General features: G+C 40.3%; 1 protein-coding gene across 1 annotated transcript in view; it reads right to left on the minus strand.

Moving 5' to 3' along the window:
• Positions 1-17,930, minus strand: part of prpf39 (PRP39 pre-mRNA processing factor 39 homolog (yeast)) — a 48,522-nt gene that overhangs the window by 23,947 nt on the left and 6,645 nt on the right. The window contains exons 5-6 of the mRNA XM_067991862.1: positions 10,096-10,263; positions 9,197-9,359 (exon numbers count right to left, since the gene is read on the minus strand). Of these exons, the coding sequence (XP_067847963.1) occupies positions 9,197-9,359; positions 10,096-10,263 (331 nt within the window). The remainder of the gene's footprint in view (positions 1-9,196; positions 9,360-10,095; positions 10,264-17,930) is intronic.

A 17,930-nucleotide genomic window follows, 5' to 3' on the forward strand; every position in this document is an offset into this window, starting at 1 on the left:
AAATAAAGCAAAAGGAAAGACAGAGAGAGACATATACACAGAAAGATAGAGGAGATAGAAAGAAAAAGCAGGAGACAGAAGAGAAACCAAAAAAGAGTAGAAAGAGAAAAAGGAAGACAGACAAAAACAAAGAAAATGGGAAAGAAAGAGGGAAAACATGGCAAGAAAGTAATGAAACAGAATGAAAGAGGAGGCAGGTAGAATAAAGACAAAGCAAGCAAAAGAAAGCAAGGGAAAAAAAGACAGTGAATGGTATAGAAAAGAGGGAGAAAAGGGGGGGGCAGATGAGGAAAAGTGTAAGAAGATTGTGAGAAAGAGAAAGATGACAAAAATAAAAATACAGAAAGAGGGAAAGCGTAAAGAGGGCATGAGAGAGGAAAGAAAGGAAAATAAAACAGGATAGAGAGAGAATGGGATCAAGACATAGAAAGAGAAAAAAATGTGAAAGAGAAAACAAAGATGATAGAAAAGGTAAAATAGAAAAAGACAGAAAATGAGGAAAGAGTATAAGAAAGTGAGAGTGAGCAATGGAGAGAAAAACAGATTAAGGGGAAAGAAAAAGCAGATACATAAAAAGTCAGAAAAGAAGCAAAGAATGAGAAGAGGCGAGAGAACATGAGAGAGAAATATAGAGAAAGACACAGAGAAATAAGAGAAATGAACATAAAGCAAGAGGGACAAAAGAAAAGACAAAGTGAAAGAGGGAAAGAATGAGAAACAGCGATGAAGAGTGAGAAAAAGCAAAGAAAAAGGGAAAGAAAGGGAGAGTGAGGAGAGGAAAAAAGAAATCAAGAACAAATGAACAAAGGACTCAACAATTTAGAGATCCCAACATAAAGAATATACTAGTTTTCCTGTTTAATTAGCCCAATTTATAATGTTTGACTTTTGATTATAATGCTGACAGATGCCTGGCGCCAACACATTACATTTCATGATACTTTATGTTCTGGGTTTCTTACCCCAATTTCTATATAAACAGCACCATCTCCAGTCTTTGCAAACTGAAGTAGTTTGTATAACAAACCAGATAAAATCATTATTTGATCTTCGGTTAAGGATAAAGAATTTTATAGGTTTTCCATTGTGCAATCACATTCCTGCTTGGAGGAGGGAGTTAATACTTAAACTGACCGTGTAGATTAGCTTTTCCATCTATGAAGGCAGGAATAACTCAAATGGTAACAGGTATGCAATTATAGAAAGCAAGGAAGATGAAAACACAGAAAAAGAAATGAGAAGAGATATTACATTTCAACATTACTGAACCCTTCACTCCCTTCACCACCAGCACACAGTGGCTGCAGTGTGTACCATCCACAGGATGCACTGCAGCAACTCGCCAAGGCTTCTTCGACAGCACATCCCAAAACCGCGACCTCTACCACCTAGAAGAACAAGAGCAGCAGGCACGTGGGAACACTACCATCTGCATGTTCCCCTCCAAGTCACACACCATCCCGACCTGGAAATATATCGCCGTTCCTTCATCGTCGCTGGGTCAAAATCCTGGAACTCCCTTCCTAACAGCACTGTGGGAGAACCTTCACCACACTGACTGCAGCGGTTCAAGAAGGTGGCTCACCACTACCTTCTCAAGGGCAATTAGGGATGGGCAATAAATGCTGGCCGTGCCAGCGACGCCCACATCCCATGAACGAATAAAAAAAACAAGAAATTTTTTATTAGATTAATTAGCTCGCACCAGCACATAATATTCATCACATTCCTTCCACCTTCAAAAAAGTTTCAATGTAATTATTGTTTATCTAAACAGGAACTGAGAGAACTGTATACAAAAGACAGTACCATAAAATTCAAAATACAATACTGTATCAGAAACACATACATTTCTTTACTTTATACTTATAATCTTGGTCAAACCACAACTCACTTTAAAACTAACTAAATTGATAAATAAATCAGAGGCGCCAAACCTTCACAATAACTATCGGACTTGAAGGAATAAATCAGACAATATACAAATCCCAAATACTGCGCTTTAACAAGCCTGTAGTTATATTTGTGGGTGTGCGAGAGGAGAGAGAACAACTTATCAAACAAAAGTACTCAAGTTCCAGGGGGAGGAGCGTGGAGTACGAAGCTTTACTAAATAATTTCTTTATACATTTTGTGTCATGACAGGGTGTGGCTAGAGACAACAAACCTACACATCTTGGGGGTTCTAACAGGCAAATCTGATTTCCCACAGTGTAATACAAAGGACAGATTTCCAGACAACAATAGTGTCTGGAACAGAGATCCTCAGCCAGCGGTAGGATGTGAAGCTTTGCCACTGATTTAATGTGTACTTTTTGTACTGATACAGAACATTGAGTTTAGCTGCAGCAGTTTGTGTTCCTGGCATAAACATGTAAGTCTGGTCATAGATATCAGCCGCAGCTCAGTTGGAGCATTTTCATCTGAATCAAAAGATATGGGTTAAAGCCCCACTCCAGAGACTTGAGTACACAATCTAGGCTGGTACTTCAGTGCAAAACAGAGGACTGCACTGATCGGAGGCACCTTCTTTCCTATGAGATGTTAAATCAAGGCCCCCAAGTGTCTTCTCAGGTGGTCATAAAAGATTCCATGGCACTATTCAAAGAACAGGGGAGTTCTTCCAGTGTTCTGTCCAATATTTATCCCTCAACTAACATCAGTAAAACAGATTGTCCAGTCATTCATCTCATTGATGTTTGTGAGACCTTGCCATGTGCAAACTAGCTACTGCTTTTCTCTACATTACAACAATGACTACACTTCAAAAATACAACATTGGCTGTAAAGCATTTGGGACATCATGAAAAGCGCTATATAAATGCAAGTTCTTTAATCTGATAGGGAACTGACTGCCTGACTACCTCGCCCATGAAGTAGGATGACCTACTCCATGCTGAATTCTTTCTCCCTACCCAAAGACTTTGTCATACAGGAGGTCACCCTCCATGAGACTTTTAAAAAAAAAATTTGTTCATGGGATGTGGGCGTCGCTGGCGAGGCCAGCATTTATTGCCCATCCCTAATTGCCCTTGAGAAGGTGGTGGTGAGCCGCCTTCTTGAACCGCTGCAGTCCGTGTGGTGAAGGTTCTCCTACAGTGCCGTTAGGAAGGGAGTTCCAGGATTTTGACCCAGCGACGATGAAGGAACGGCGATATATTTCCAAGTCGGGATGGTGTGTGACTTGGAGGGGAACGTGCAGGTGGTGTCGTTCCCATGTGCCTGCTGCTCTTGTCCTTCTAGGTGGTAGAGGTCGTGGGTTTGGGAGGTGCTGTCGAAGAAGCCTTGGCGAGTTGTTGCAGTGCATCCTGTGGATGGTACACACTGCAGCCACAGTGCGCCGGTGGTGAAGGGAGTGAATGTTTAGGGTGGTGGATGGGGTGCCAATCAAGTGGGCTGCTTTGTTCTGGATGGTGTCGAGCTTCTTGAGTGTTGTTGGAGCTGCACTCATCCAGGCAAGTGGAGAGTATTCCATCACACTCCTGACTTGTGCCTTGTAGATGGTGGAAAGGTTTTGGGGAGTCAGGAGGTGAGTCACTCGCCGCAGAATACCCAGCCTCTGACCTGCTCTTGTAGCTACAGTATTTATGTGGCTGGTCCAGTTAAGTTTCTGGTCAATAGTGACCCCCAGGATGTTGATTGTGGGGGATTCGGCGATGGTAATGCCATTGAATGTCAAGGGGAGGTGGTTAGACTCTCTGCATGGCTTTGAAGTGTATAGAATCCAAGTACAAACTTCACCACCATCAATGCTAGCCACACTGAAGAAGCATAGGAAGAAATAGATACAGCATTTCTTTTTTACTACTTACTCGATTAAGAATGATTTATTGCTAACTTGTATTTGATTAGAAATTGTAACACCAGGAACAGAAGACAAGCCACAAATATCTGTGCAATATTTATACATACATTACCTGGTTTCTCCCTCCCCCGTTAAATAATGGAGTGACATTTGCAATTTCCCAACCCAAGAGCACAATCCCTGAATCTAGAGCGCTTTAGAAAATTATGACTAATACACTTGCAATTTTCTCACATATTTCTTTTAATTCTCTGGGGTGGAAACCATCAAATCCTGGAGATTTGTCTAACTTAAATCCTATTATTTTCTCAATAACCTTTTTAAAAAAAAAACTTATATTAAATCTACTAAGTTCCTCCCCGTGACTTATTTTAGGTTCCCTTGTATTTTGTCCTCTTCCTCCACTGTGAAAACGGATACAAAGTGCTCATTTAACAAGTCTGCCATTTCCTTATTATCCATTATCGTCTTGCCTGCAGCTGCCTTTAACAGGCCCATATTCCCCTTTACCACTCTTTCTCAATATATTTATAAAAACCTTTGTTGTTAGCTTTAATATTCCTTGCAAGTTTTTTTCATATTCCCTTCTTGCACCTCGTTACTTTCTTTGTATCCCTTTGTTTCTTTTTATACCTCCCAGTCTGCAAAATTTTCACTTTTCTTTGCATTTGTGCAAGTTTTTTCTTTTAACTTGATACTGTCTCTTACCTCATTTGTTGACCATGATTGCTTAACTACACAAGTGAAGCCTTTGCCTTTTTAGGTGTTATGTATCGTACCAAATACTTCTTTGAATATTTCCCAATGTTTGTAGATTTATCTATTAAGAGTTCAGTCCAGTTTAATGTGGTCAATTTATGTCTGATCCCTTCAAAGTTTGCCATATTTAAATTTAAATTCATGGTTTGTGACTCTCCCTTTTCCCTCTTAAACCTAATATCAAATTCAATCATATTATGGTCATTATTTGCAAAATGCTCCATTAACGTCAGTTTCTTAGCTAATTCTCGATTGTTACTCATCACTAAATCCAGTATGGCCTGTTGCCTTGTCGGTTCTAAAACATATTGTTCTAGAAAGCTGACTCGAACATATTCTAGAAGTTCATTGCCTTTACTACTGTCTGCTTTTCCCAGTCTATTCAAAAACTAAAATCTCCCATTATAACCACATGGTTTTTGCTACATGCTTCCCTGATCGCCATATTTATACATCCCCCCACTACAGTCAGGAGGTCTATAGACAGCTCCTACCAGAGTCAAGAGTCCTTTGCTTTTCCTTAACTCTACCCAGTGTTTCCACTACCCGATCACCTGTACTAAAATCCCTTCTTTCTACTGCAGTAACGTGTCTTTTATCAATACTGCTACTCCCCATCCTTTCTGAATTTACCAGTCCTTTCTAAAGATCCTATAGCCTGGAATATTTAGCTCCCAATCATGCACAGGTTGTAGCCAGGTGTCTGTAATGGCTACTATATCATAACCTTTAGCTGAATGAGTGCTTATAACTCACTTGTTTATTTCATATACTACATGCATTTCTGTACAGCGCTCTTATCTGGGTAAGTGGCTCTACCCTGCCCATATGGCCTGCTGGTCCCTTACTCACATTTCGCCCACCCCCGAGTTTAAACTTTTCCTTACTGTCCTATTTAAATTCTCCAGTTTAGGTGAACGCCATCCCGTCTGTACAGCCTTCCCTGGCCCCAAAAGAGGTCCCAGAATCTAATTTCTTCCTTCAACACCATGCTTTCAGCCATGCGTTGACAATCCGAATCTTTCTCTCCCTGTCCAGTCCAACGTGTGGCACTGAATAATCTAGAGTTTACTATCCTGAAGATTCTGCTCCTTAATCTAGAACTTAACTCCCTGAAATCCCTTTGCAGAACGTCGAACCTACTCCGAACATTGGTTCCCATATGAACCACGACTTCTAGTTGCTCACCCTCCCATTCCAGAACCTTCTGTATTAGCTCCGTGATGTCCCAAACCCCAGCACCTGGAAAGAAACATGCCATTCGGGTCTCTGGATCAGGTCTACAAAAGAAACTATCGACCCTCCCAGACTATAGAATCCCACACAATCACGAATGGCTTATTCTTACTACCTGTGTAGCTCCCCATGGATGTGTGATCATTGCATTTAATAGACAGTTTTATACTGGTGCTTGTTTAGTTTGGATTCTGGGAGACCGGTATCCACAATCCAGCTCCCTCCATTTACGCTACTAGCTCCCTTATCCTGGTGGCAGAATAGTCGGTCTAGTTGTCATGGGTCTGCCACGTGGATATGGGAGCCAGATTTAGTAGAGTAAACGCAGGGAGCTGGCTCATGGACGCAGGTTAACCAGGATCAGAACAAAATGAACACATGGATAAACCAGATGATGAAATTCATAAAAGCTACTCAATTCACTGGCTATCAAACCAGAAACCTGACACTAATTGTACCTTCCTATACTGCAGCCGTACTAAATATTGCCTCACAATGAACTACTGTGGATGACCAAAGCGACCCGTCTGGTTGTAGACATGTGATCACTTTCAATGCACAATATTATTCTCCATATAAGTGCGCCATAAGTGGACCAGTATAGAAAGGCCTTCCGGCTGCGGCTACACTCAAACTTTGGCACTAAAGACTACAAATCAAAAATGTAGATTTATGTTTTAGTATACTTTTATATACAGAAATTAGGTTACAGAATTTTTCAAAATTAGATTGCCAATGCATTGCTCAAAGTAATATGAGAAGCGTTATACTGTATAATATGCAATATATTACTTTGCTAAGCTGGAGCTGTGTCTTTGAGAACACAAAGTCTAACTTGTTAAGCAAGCACAGGTTGAGGTCAGAGTTTAATTATTGTGTGGTCAAGGAACTTTGCATATTGGGATGTGGTTAGTGTCAGGCTACAACTCAGAAGCACTAGCATTTTAAGATTGTTTTGCATCTGAAAGTGCAATAATAGACACGTGACATCTGTGCGTGCTGATGGATAATTTTTAATTTATTAACTAGTGGATCTCCTGGGGCATTCCTTACGGTGAATTGAAGGAATTGTTTTCTAATAGTGGTATAATACAACGTAACATACAGTTATGGTCAGAGCCACTGATCTACAACAACTGAGTAAGTCAAATAATAGAATCATAGAACAGAATTACAGAATCTTACAACTCAGGAGACCAATTGGCCCATTGTGCCTGTGCCGGCTATTTGAAAGCGCTATCTAATTAGTCCCACTCCCCTGCTCTTTCCCCATAGCCCTGCAAATATTTCCTTTTCAAGTATATATCCAACACCCTTTTGAAAGTTACTATTAAAATCTGCTTCCACCACCCCTTCAGGCAATGCATTCCAGATCATAACACTCTTTTTAAAAAAAACTCAACTCCCCTCGGGTTCTTTTGCCAATTATCTTAAATCTGGGTTATCGACCTTCTGCCACTGGAAATGGATCTACTCTACCAAAACCCTTCATAATTTTGAACATCTCTGTTAAATCTCCTCTTAACCTTCTCTGCTCCAAAAGAGAACAATTCAGCTCTCTAGTCTTTCCACATAACTGAAGTCCCTCACCTCTTGTATAATTCTAGTAAATTTCCTCTGCACCCTCTCCAAGGCCCTGACATCCTTCCTAAAGTGTGGTGCCCAGAAATGGGCACAATATTCCATCTGAGGCTTAACCAGTGATTTATAAAAGTTTAGCATAACTTCCTTGCTTTTGTACTCTATGCCTCTACTTATAATGCCCAGGAACCTGAATGTTTTAAAAAAACAGTCTTACCAACTTGTCCTGCCACCTTCAAAGATTTGAGTACATAAACCCTCAGGTCTCTGTTACTGCAACCCCTTTCAAATTGTACCATTTAGTTTATATTTCCTCTCCTTGTTCTTGCTTCCAAAATGTATCACTTCGCACTTCTCTGCGTTAAAATTCACCTGCCATGTGTCTGCCCATTTCACCAGTTTGTCTATGTCCCCCTGAAGTCTGTTACTATCCTCCTCACTGTTTCCTATATTTGAGTTTTGAATCATCTACAAACTTTAAAATTATGCCTCCCTATACCCAAGTCCAGTTCATTGATACATAAGAGAGCGCTGTATTTTGAAGCACACCAGGAAATAAAAAGCATTACATAGAATTGCATAGAATTTATAGCACAGAAACAGGCCATTCGGCCCAACAGATCTGTCGGTGTTTATGCTCCACATGAGCCTCTTCCCACCTGACTTAATCTCACCATATCCTTCTATTCCTTTCTTCCTCCTGTACTTACCTAGCTTCCCCTTAAATGCACCTATCTATTCACTTCAACCACTCCCACATGTAGTGAGTTCCACATTCTCACCACTCTGAGTAAAGAAGTTTCTTCAGAATTCCTTATTGGATTTATTAGTGACTCTCATATTTATGGCCCCTAGTTTTGGTCCCTCCAATTGGAAACATCTTTTCTACATCTACCCTATTAAACCCTTTCATAATCTTACAGAATGTAGTCTTTTGATTACATCATACTCTGGAGTCTGTACTGGTGTTTAGGGGATGATTTCTAGGGTTTTAAACACTAAGAAAAAGAGGAAATAAAAGAGGATTCTGGAATCTGAGCAGTAGGAGCAAAGAGGAGAATTATGGGATTTAGCAGCACCAAAAGGGGGTTAGGGATGCAGCACAGTGTCTGGCAATACAGAGGATTCCAGTCTGTCAGTATTTTATAAGATTTGGGGTTTCCACGCTTGTGGGTGGGGGTGTCAGAGTTTAGCACCATCAGGGAGGATCCCAGAATTCCATCAGACTGTGGCGGAGGTGATGGTATCTGCACCTGGTCTTGAGAACGAAAAACACATCAAGTCAGGGTGGAGGGTCCTGGAAAATGGCAGCAACAGGGAGTGTGGCAGGGCTGAACCACTGACAGGAGGTCCTAGGATGGGTTGGAATTGTGGGTGAGGGATTCCCAGGGGGAGTGCCAGGGTTGGGAAGCACTGTAGATAGGTGTCCTTGGGCCTAGGTACTGTGGAGAGAGAGAATTCTTGAAGTCTGAAAGAACTAGGGACTGGGCTCCTGGAGTCTGGTAGTCGTAGAATATTGCAGAACTGTGGTGAACCAAGAACAGCAAACGTGTGGCTACAGAGTTATCCATGGACTAGGGGTTTTATAGTTTTACCAACTCAGACATAAATACATAAAAATAACTAGTAAGCCTAGATATATAGTAAACACCGTTAACATGAGAAGGCTGGACTTTTCAAAATCCCCAAATTAATAAATTTGTAGAAACATTTTACCTAAATAGCCCCTTGTGTTCATGTGTTTTGAAATTCTCAAGTCACAAAACACATTTTTACCTTAGGTGAAACATAAAATTAGTATACAGTCCATGTTACCTGTGCAGGATCATTTATATCAATTCCAGCTGCTAGATCATTTCCTGGAGTGCCATCATTATCAAAGTGTTCATTTATGGATGCCAGCTCTCGACGTAGTTTAATAAAATCCTCTGAAGATATTATATCTTTAGGCAAGTGATTCTGAACATGATCTTTGAACCTGAAAAACAGTAGAATTATTCATACCTCATGTAACATCCTAGATCAGCGAGCCTTTTATTACCAGACAAAAAAAGTTAGGAAAGAAAATTCCAGTTTATAATACAAAATATTGGGATACACTACAGGAATTTTCCTACCCTGAAGATTCAGTTTATTGAGAATTTCACATTTAATCCTTTGTTGACTGTAGTAGAATTTCTGCACAAAAATAAAAATAAACTATTACAATTTTTAATTTACTAAAAATATGGAGAATTTAAAAAATATTCCGAGGTTCAGCACAATTCTTGAATTTCATTTCGTAATGATTTTTGCAGAAGTTATTGGTCAGGAAACAAGGGTATTTTAAAAGTTGAGAATGGCATTAAGTACGGAACAATTAGACACTCACGAACACCCCAATGAAACACAACAATGTCTGCAACAATAAAAATCCTAACATTGCAATGTACAAAGATATTATACAAGATGAAACAGTGCCAGCCAACTAGTGAGGCCAACTTCCTTAAACTCCAATTACTTGCAACAAAAATATAAAAGCTTTCTTGCTCTATACTTACTTATCCATCTTTAATTTTCTTTCCAGTTCTAATTTTTTGTATTTTACAATATTTCAGTTTCTATCGTTATACCTCAACGTATAGAACTTAAGATTTTTAACAGCAAGACAAGTTTCGAAGCATAAATATAAATGTGACAAAGAATTGTTTTCAGTTTTGGTTCTTCCCGTTTACCTTTGGAAGTGATGACTGTAAAGCTGTGTTGGAATACCAAGAATCCGATCGTAAATTGCTGTCACCTCCTCCAAATTTCCCCTGTCATTTTCCCAGTTGATGTAAGTTTCCCACAGTCTATCCGAGCGGAAGTCGGTCCCTGCAGCTAACACAGCATGTTCAAACACACTGTGGGAATATAGAAAAAAGGTTAGTCTGTCATTGTATCTTTTCATTTTCTCCCCTCCATCCTTGAATATGTTGACTACTCAGTGGGGTATGGCTCCACTAACTTCAGTTGTTTTCCGATATCTTACCAAGTAGCAATGTGTAAAAAAGTATTTGTTGGCATGCCATTTGATGCAAGGGTCATCCCAGTTAAGCCCAATATTTACACATACGCACTTCCTGCTGGACCTGACTGATTTTCCCTCTTCCGAACCCAAGGAGTCTAGCTCCTTCAGAAGTCAAGATCACGCATGGGTACAGATGCAAGCAAATACAGTGGCCAGGGTTTCTGTTCGACCATGGACTCGCTACAGTTACCCTAATATTGGATGCTATGGTATACTCTGATTGGTATGGAATGAGGGCTTGCTTAGGGGAGTGGTCTATGGCAGTGAAGAAGTATCTGAGGTAAAAGTTCAAAAACATAACAGTTGTGGCAGCAAAGGTTGGGATTGGAATATTACTTACAGATCAACAAGTTATTTGAACTTTCAAATGTAAAGTAAAATGAGCAATATCGAGCAACAGTGTTCAGAATGTTTACACGGGCTAAGATACAAACGGACAGCTTAACTGGCTTCAGAAGAAATGGACATGGAATGTACCAGTTAGAAGTGCCGAAACTAGAGGTGGCAAAGAAACAATACAAACTCCAGAAGGAAAGTTTCAAACCCAAGAGAGAGAGATAGGAGTGTGACAAAAGTAAATTTTTTTTGCTAAGTTTTGACTTATTATCCATCTCTTTTGTAAAGGTAGTTTGACAGCTAACTAGAGCCAACGTTTTGCACCAGGCCTGTACTGATTTAATGTTGCAAGGTTTGCTATTGTGGTTACCCTGGTAAAAGGCTCGAGAGAAAGTCTAACACACAATTTTCAAATATATATATGCTACTTTGTGACTGGTTCAATTTATATTTGAGTGACAATTTTCTTTTGAATTTGAAGTCATATGCAAAATCCAGGATGTTTTGGTCATTCTTTTCCCAGATATATGTATAAAAGAGCATTTCTGGTCTAGAATAAGCATTTGGAACATCTCATACGAGACAGTTTAAAAACCTTGACAAGCCAAAAGACTGTTTGAAAATCTTATGACAGATTCTTATTGCTGATAGAAAAGAGAGAAAATCTGTATATTTAAAAGTTACCAACATAAACTTAGTTTAGCTCAGAGTTCCATTTGTTTGTTACTTTATCTACTTGGAGTTAAATAAGAGATGTTCTACTGTAAATATGCAACTGTATTTTATCACTTACATTATTAACTTGTTCATTTAATAAATGTACTTTTACTTTAAATGAGGTCTGTTGTGATGCTCTATAGTTTTTGAAGACTAAAGTGAGATCTTATGAAGTAAACCAGTACTTAAAAGCAGTTACCAAATCATTATTTTGTTCATATAACCAGGCACCTTACTGAAAACCAACCTAAGTCTCGAGACAAGGATAGACACTCTGGGGGAGTTGAGACTCACCCAGAGAGTGATCTAACATTCAAGAGCCAAAATAATGTACAGTAAGGTCGGAAAAGACCCAACAGTATAACAGAGAAAAAGCACAAAGAGGTAGAGAAAAAGGAGAAGCACCAGCGGCATGTTCTTGAACTGGTGGAGAAAGACATATCAACAGCAAGTCCTGTGAGTGAGGATGCAATTGATCAAGCCCATGACTCTGCATGGAGTCATTTCACTAAATTCAGTCTAATGCCAAATTTTAAAAAGGAGGGGGTGACATAGATGGATTCTTAAGGGTTTTTGAATTATTAACAAATTAAGCATAAATGGAAGAAAGTAGTTTGAGCAGAGAAGCTAGTGCTCTTACTTTGCGATAAATTGCTCACTGCATTTTTGCATGTAAATTCAATAGCGCAAGTTATGAATTTGCAAAATATGCTATTCTTTCTGCATACGACTTGATACCTGAAGCACACGACAAAATTTAAGTTACAGAAAAAAACCCTATGATTTTGGTAGTCTTAGTCATGGAGGATATTTAGAAATTGTAGCTGGACAAAGCAACAGAGTATAAACATTGAGCTAAATATGTTAAGGGATCAGTTTCTGGAAGTGGTATTAGATTAACTTGAGTGTGTGTTTGCTCAACCAGGGGTGCAAGACCCTGAAGCAGTTAAGGCAAATGAGCCAAACTTTGTGTTCTTGCAAGCACAGAGGAAGCATTCAGAGCAGGGGGAACTCACAGCAAACATCATTCTGATGTCCATGGGAGCCTTTGTAGTGCAAGCCAAGTGGGACTGGAGCAGGTGCTGCTAACCAAACCCATATGAAGTAGCAGCAGATGGAGAGCTTAGACCTTGCAGCACAGTGCAGATTTAAAGAGCTTTTTACCAACAAAAACGTTCTGTTATTCAGGAACATCTGATGTGGCACAAAATGATTTCACACCATACCCCAAATGTGATTAGAAAGCTTTACGTGTCCTGCCTACTTAAGGAAATGATAGAGGGTGGGGGGAGGGGGGGGTAACATGATCCACACCTTGACTGGGGACAGGGCAAAGTTCTCAGAGAGCTTGACTGCTTAAACTAGCAGTAAACAAACCAGCGGGACAGCCGGTGTCAAAGTCCCTGTGCATTGTTCAGTCACTGTCAATGGGCACAGCTGGTTGTGCAAAGCGACTTGTTCAGCAGACAAAACTGCGACAAGGCAATGCAAACAGGAAGCACCCTCAGCCTTGCCAAGCAGTGCATGGAAATGTGGTATAAAAAAACGATGCTCGGGTGCTAGGCGCAGGAGTGGCAGGATTCTACTCAGCTTTGACATACTGAGATCTAGGAGGCTCGGCAGGTCACTCCACCAAGCCAAAAATCCAACATTTACGGTCATCGAACCATAGAAGTTTACAGAAGGCAGCCATTTAGCCCATCATGTCTATGCCTGCTCTTTCCTAGAGCAATTCAAAACTAATCCTGTGCTCCTCCCATGAAGTTATAGTCCAGCAATTTTATTTTAAATTCACAAGCTTTCGGAGGCTACCTCCTTCCTCAGGTGAACGATGTTCACCTGAGGAAGGAGGTAGCCTCCGAAAGCTTGTGAATTTAAAATAAAATTGCTGGACTATAACTTGGTGTTGTAAAATTGTTTACAATTGTCAACCCCAGTCCATCACCGGCATCTCCACATCATGCCTCCCATGAAGCATCAGGGTCACTTGTGAGGGACATCGCTTTTGGGGGGGGGGGGGTGGTTGGGAGAGGGAAGTAATGTGAAAAATTATGTTTTATTCCTTTTTTTGTTCTGTCTTTTCATTATGGTTCCGTCAGGGTTAAACCAGCTTTACTTAAAAAAGCAAACCACCATGTAAAGTTATGATGAGGGACTTAGTTTCAGGTCCAGTTTTACCGTGAACTTTAGCACAAGCGACATAACCATTTGTTATTTTCTATATTCCAAGGAGGAGTAGCTTAGCTGTGCGCTTCTATAAAACAGCAGTTTGTTTTTAAAGGTCATCGACCTGAAATGTTAACTGTTTCTTTCTCCACAGATGCTGCCTCGCTTGCTGAGTATGTCCAGCATTTTCTGCTTTTATTTCAGATTTTCAGCATCTGCAATATTTTGCTTTTGATTTAGTGTTTATTTTTGCTACAGTTCACATATATCTGCCGCTTAAATCTTTTTGGTGGTTTATAGCCTAAGCCGCAATCTGATTGATGACCTTCTAAAGTCAAGATGATATAATGTAAGCACACAGTACATTCAGTAAGACAAATATAGTGACAAGAGTTTCTGCTCAACCCCTCGGTTTGTTACAGTTACCCAGATATTGGGCATGTAGAAGCATACTCTGATTCACGAGAGGAGTTAATTTCACTGGTCTTTGGTAGTGAACAGAAAGAATGTGTGGTAAAAAATCCAAAAATATACTAACAGGTATGGGCCGAGCAGTACTTTATATTAGAAGTGCCCAAGACATGGCCCGTGAGCTTTTTTAATCCAGCCAACAGTTCCTTTCCTCCTTGTAAACAATGCCAACTTTCAGCCTAAACTTACTGGGCCAAGTTTCTTTAAAAAGGCTGTTCATACCAATGAGGGTGCAGCCGCCTTTCGCCAATCAGGAATAAGCCTTTACCAGTTCTCCAAACCCAGGATGTTTAAAGAGCTGAGGCGGAAGCTTCCAAAAGTCAGGCATCGAGGAGGAGATTACTGCTGGGAACAAGAAGTGGTGGGTCAGACCAAGCCAGGCAGAGGATAGTGGTGGGGCAGATCTGACCTGCAGGTGAAGAGTAAAAAGGTAAGCAAGGTACAGGCAGCCAGGCAATTTTTGTTGGGGAAGTTTGAAATTGTGTTATGGCAGGATTGTTGTCTGTATGGGGGGTGAGGAGCTACATTTTGTCTATAATTATATGTGGCCCAGTCACTGGTTGTAGTAAATGTGTCCAATCACCTGCTCCAAAAGGTTGCTTTACACCACTCTGCCCTACAGCAATGCTTTCTGTTAAATACAAATATATTGGGGTGCAAAGCATAGGATACAGAGCCACAGAACATCACTGACACACACATGTAATAAAGTCCAGGGGGAGAGAGAGAGAGAGAGAGAGAGAATTTCCATTAAACAATAGCACTCATGCCAAAAGGTCAAGAAAGTTTAGGCCTACTTGTTAAGTTAAACTGTGATTTGCAATGCAAAACTTGGTAAACTGTACAATGGGACAGTCACGATGGGCCTTGTGTGTTGTAAACTTCCAGAATTCTATGAAGCATGAAGGTGCTTGGTTAACACATACTACTGTTTTAGAATCAAGTCATATAATAGAAAAAATGTGAGTTTTATCAGTTAGTTCAGCTGAGCTTCAATTTGAGAAATTCAGCAGAAAGATGCAAATTGAGTCGAGGTACATTTTTTTTTAGAAACATAGAAAATAGGAGCTGGAGTAGGTCATTCGGCCCTTCGAGCCTGCACTGCCATCCAATATGATCATGGCTAATCCTCTATCTCAATACCATATTCCTGCTCTCTCCCAATACCCCTTGATGCTTTTTGTGTCTAGAAATCTATATCTCCTTCTTAAATATATTCGGTGACTTGGCCTCCACAGCCTTCTGTTGTAGAGAATTCCACAGGTTCACCACCCTCTGAGTGAAGAAATTTCTCCTCATCTCAGTCCTAAATGTCCTACCCCATACCCTGAGACTGTGGCCCCTCGTTCTGGACCCCCCCCCAGCCAGGGGAAACATCCTCCTTGCATCCAATCTGTCTAGCCCTGTCAAGAATTTTATATGTTTCAATGAGATCCCCTCTCATTCTTCTAAACTCGAGTGAATACAGGCCTAATCGACCCAATCTCTCCTCATACGACAGTCCTACCATCCCAGGAATCAGTCTGGTGAACCTTCGCTGCACTCTCTATGGCAAGTATATCCTTTCTTAGGTAAGGAGACAAAAACTGCATGAAATACTCCAGGTGTGGTCTCGCCAAGGCCCTATAACTGCAGTAAGACATCCTTGCTTCTGTACTCAAATCCTCTTGCAATGAAGGCCAACATACCATTTGCCTTCCTAACTGCTTGCTGCACCTACATGTTTGCTTTCAGTGACTGATGTACAAGGACACCCAGATCCCTTCGTACATCAGCATTTCCCAATCTATCACCAATTAAATAATACTCTGCCTTTCTGTTTTTCCTTCCAAAGTGGATAACTTCACATTTATCCACATTATACTGCATCTGCCATGTATTTGCCCACTCACTCAACTTGTCTAAATTGCCTTGAAGCCTCTTTGCGTCCTCCTCACAACTCACAACCCCACCTAGTTTTGCGTTGTCAGCAAACTTGGAAATATTACATTTGGTTCCCTCATCCAAATCATTGATATGTATTGTGAATAGCTGGGGCCCAAGCACTGATCCCTACGGTACCCCACTAGTCACTGCCTGCCAACCCGAAAAATGCCCATTTATTCCTACTCTGTTTCCTGTCTGCTAACCAATTTTCAATCTATGCCAGTATATTACCGCCAATCCCATGTGCTTTAATTTTGCACACTAACCTTTTATGTGGGACTTTATCAAAGGCCTTCTGAAAATCGAAACACACCACATCCACTGGTTCTCCCTTATCTATTCTACCAGTTACATCCTCAAAAAGCTCCAGTAGGTTTGTCAAACACAGTTTCCCTTTCATAAATCCACATTGACTTTGTCTAATCCCATTGATATTTTCTAAGTGTCAACCTTTATAATAGACTCTAGCATTTTCCCTACTACCTGATGTTAGGCTAACCAGTCTGTAGCTCCCTGTTTTCTCTCTCCCTCCTTTTTTAAATAGTGGGGTTACATTTGCCACCCTCCAATCTGCAGGAACTGTTCCATAATCTATAGATTTTGGAAGATGACAACCAATGCAGCCACTATTTCCATGGCTACCTCTTTTAGTACTCTGGTACGCAGATTATCAGGCCCTGGAGATTCATCGGCTTTCAGTCCCTATTAATTTCTCCAGCACTTTTTTTTTACTAATACTAATTTCCTTTAATTCCTCCTTCTCACTAGTCCTTTGGTTCCCTCTTCCGTGAAGACAGAACCAAAGTATTTGTTTAATTGTTCTGCCATTTCCTTGTTCCACATTATAAATTCTCCCGTTTCTGACTATAAAGGGACCTACATTTGTCTTCACTAATCTTTTTCTTTTTACATACTTGTAGAAACTTTTACAGTCCACTTTTATGCTCCTTGCAAGTTTACTCTCATACTCTATTTTTCCCCTCTTAAATCTATCTTATGGTCCTATTTTGCTGAATTCTAAACTGCTCCTAATCCTCAGGCTTGCTACTTTTTCTGGCAACTTTATATGACTCCTCTTTGGATCTAATACTATCCTTAATTCCTTTTGTTAGCCATGGTTGGGCCGCTTTTCCTTTTCTGTTTTTGCGCCAGAAAGGAATGTATAACTGTTGCAATTCATGCATTTGTTCCTTAAATGTTGGCCATTGCCTGTCCACCATCATGCCTTTTAATGAAGCTTCCCAATCTATCATAGCCAACTCATTCCTTATACCTTCGTAGTTTCCTTTGTTTAGATTTAGGACCCTAGTTTCGGATTGGACTACTTCACTTTCCATCTTAATGAAGAATTCTATCACGTTATGGACACACTTCCCTAAAAGGACCCTGCACAACATTATTAATTAACCCCTTCTCATTGCACAATACCCAATCTAGGATAGCCTATTCCCTAGTTGGCTCCTCAATGTACTGGTCTAAAAAATCATCTCGCACACTCCAGGAATTTATCCTCCACAGTATTATTGCTAATTTGGTTTGGCTAATCTATATGTAGATTAAAGTCACCCATGATTACTGTGGTACCCTTGTTACATGCATCTCTAATTTCCTGTTTGATTCTATCCCTGACATTACCACTACTATATGGAGGCCTATAAACAACTCCCACTAGTGTTTTCTGCCCCTTGGTGCTTCTTATCTCCACCCAAACTGATTCTACATCTTGATTTTCTGAGCCAATATCCTTTCTCACTATTGCTGATTTCATCCTTTACTAACAACGCCACTCCACCTCCTTTTCCTTTTTGCCTGTCCTTCCTAAATATCAAATACCCTTGGATATTCAGCTCCCAGCCTTGGTCACCTTGCAGCCATATCTATGTA

This window comes from Heptranchias perlo, chromosome 10, assembly GCF_035084215.1.
Source record: "Heptranchias perlo isolate sHepPer1 chromosome 10, sHepPer1.hap1, whole genome shotgun sequence".
NCBI lineage: Eukaryota > Metazoa > Chordata > Chondrichthyes > Hexanchiformes > Hexanchidae > Heptranchias > Heptranchias perlo.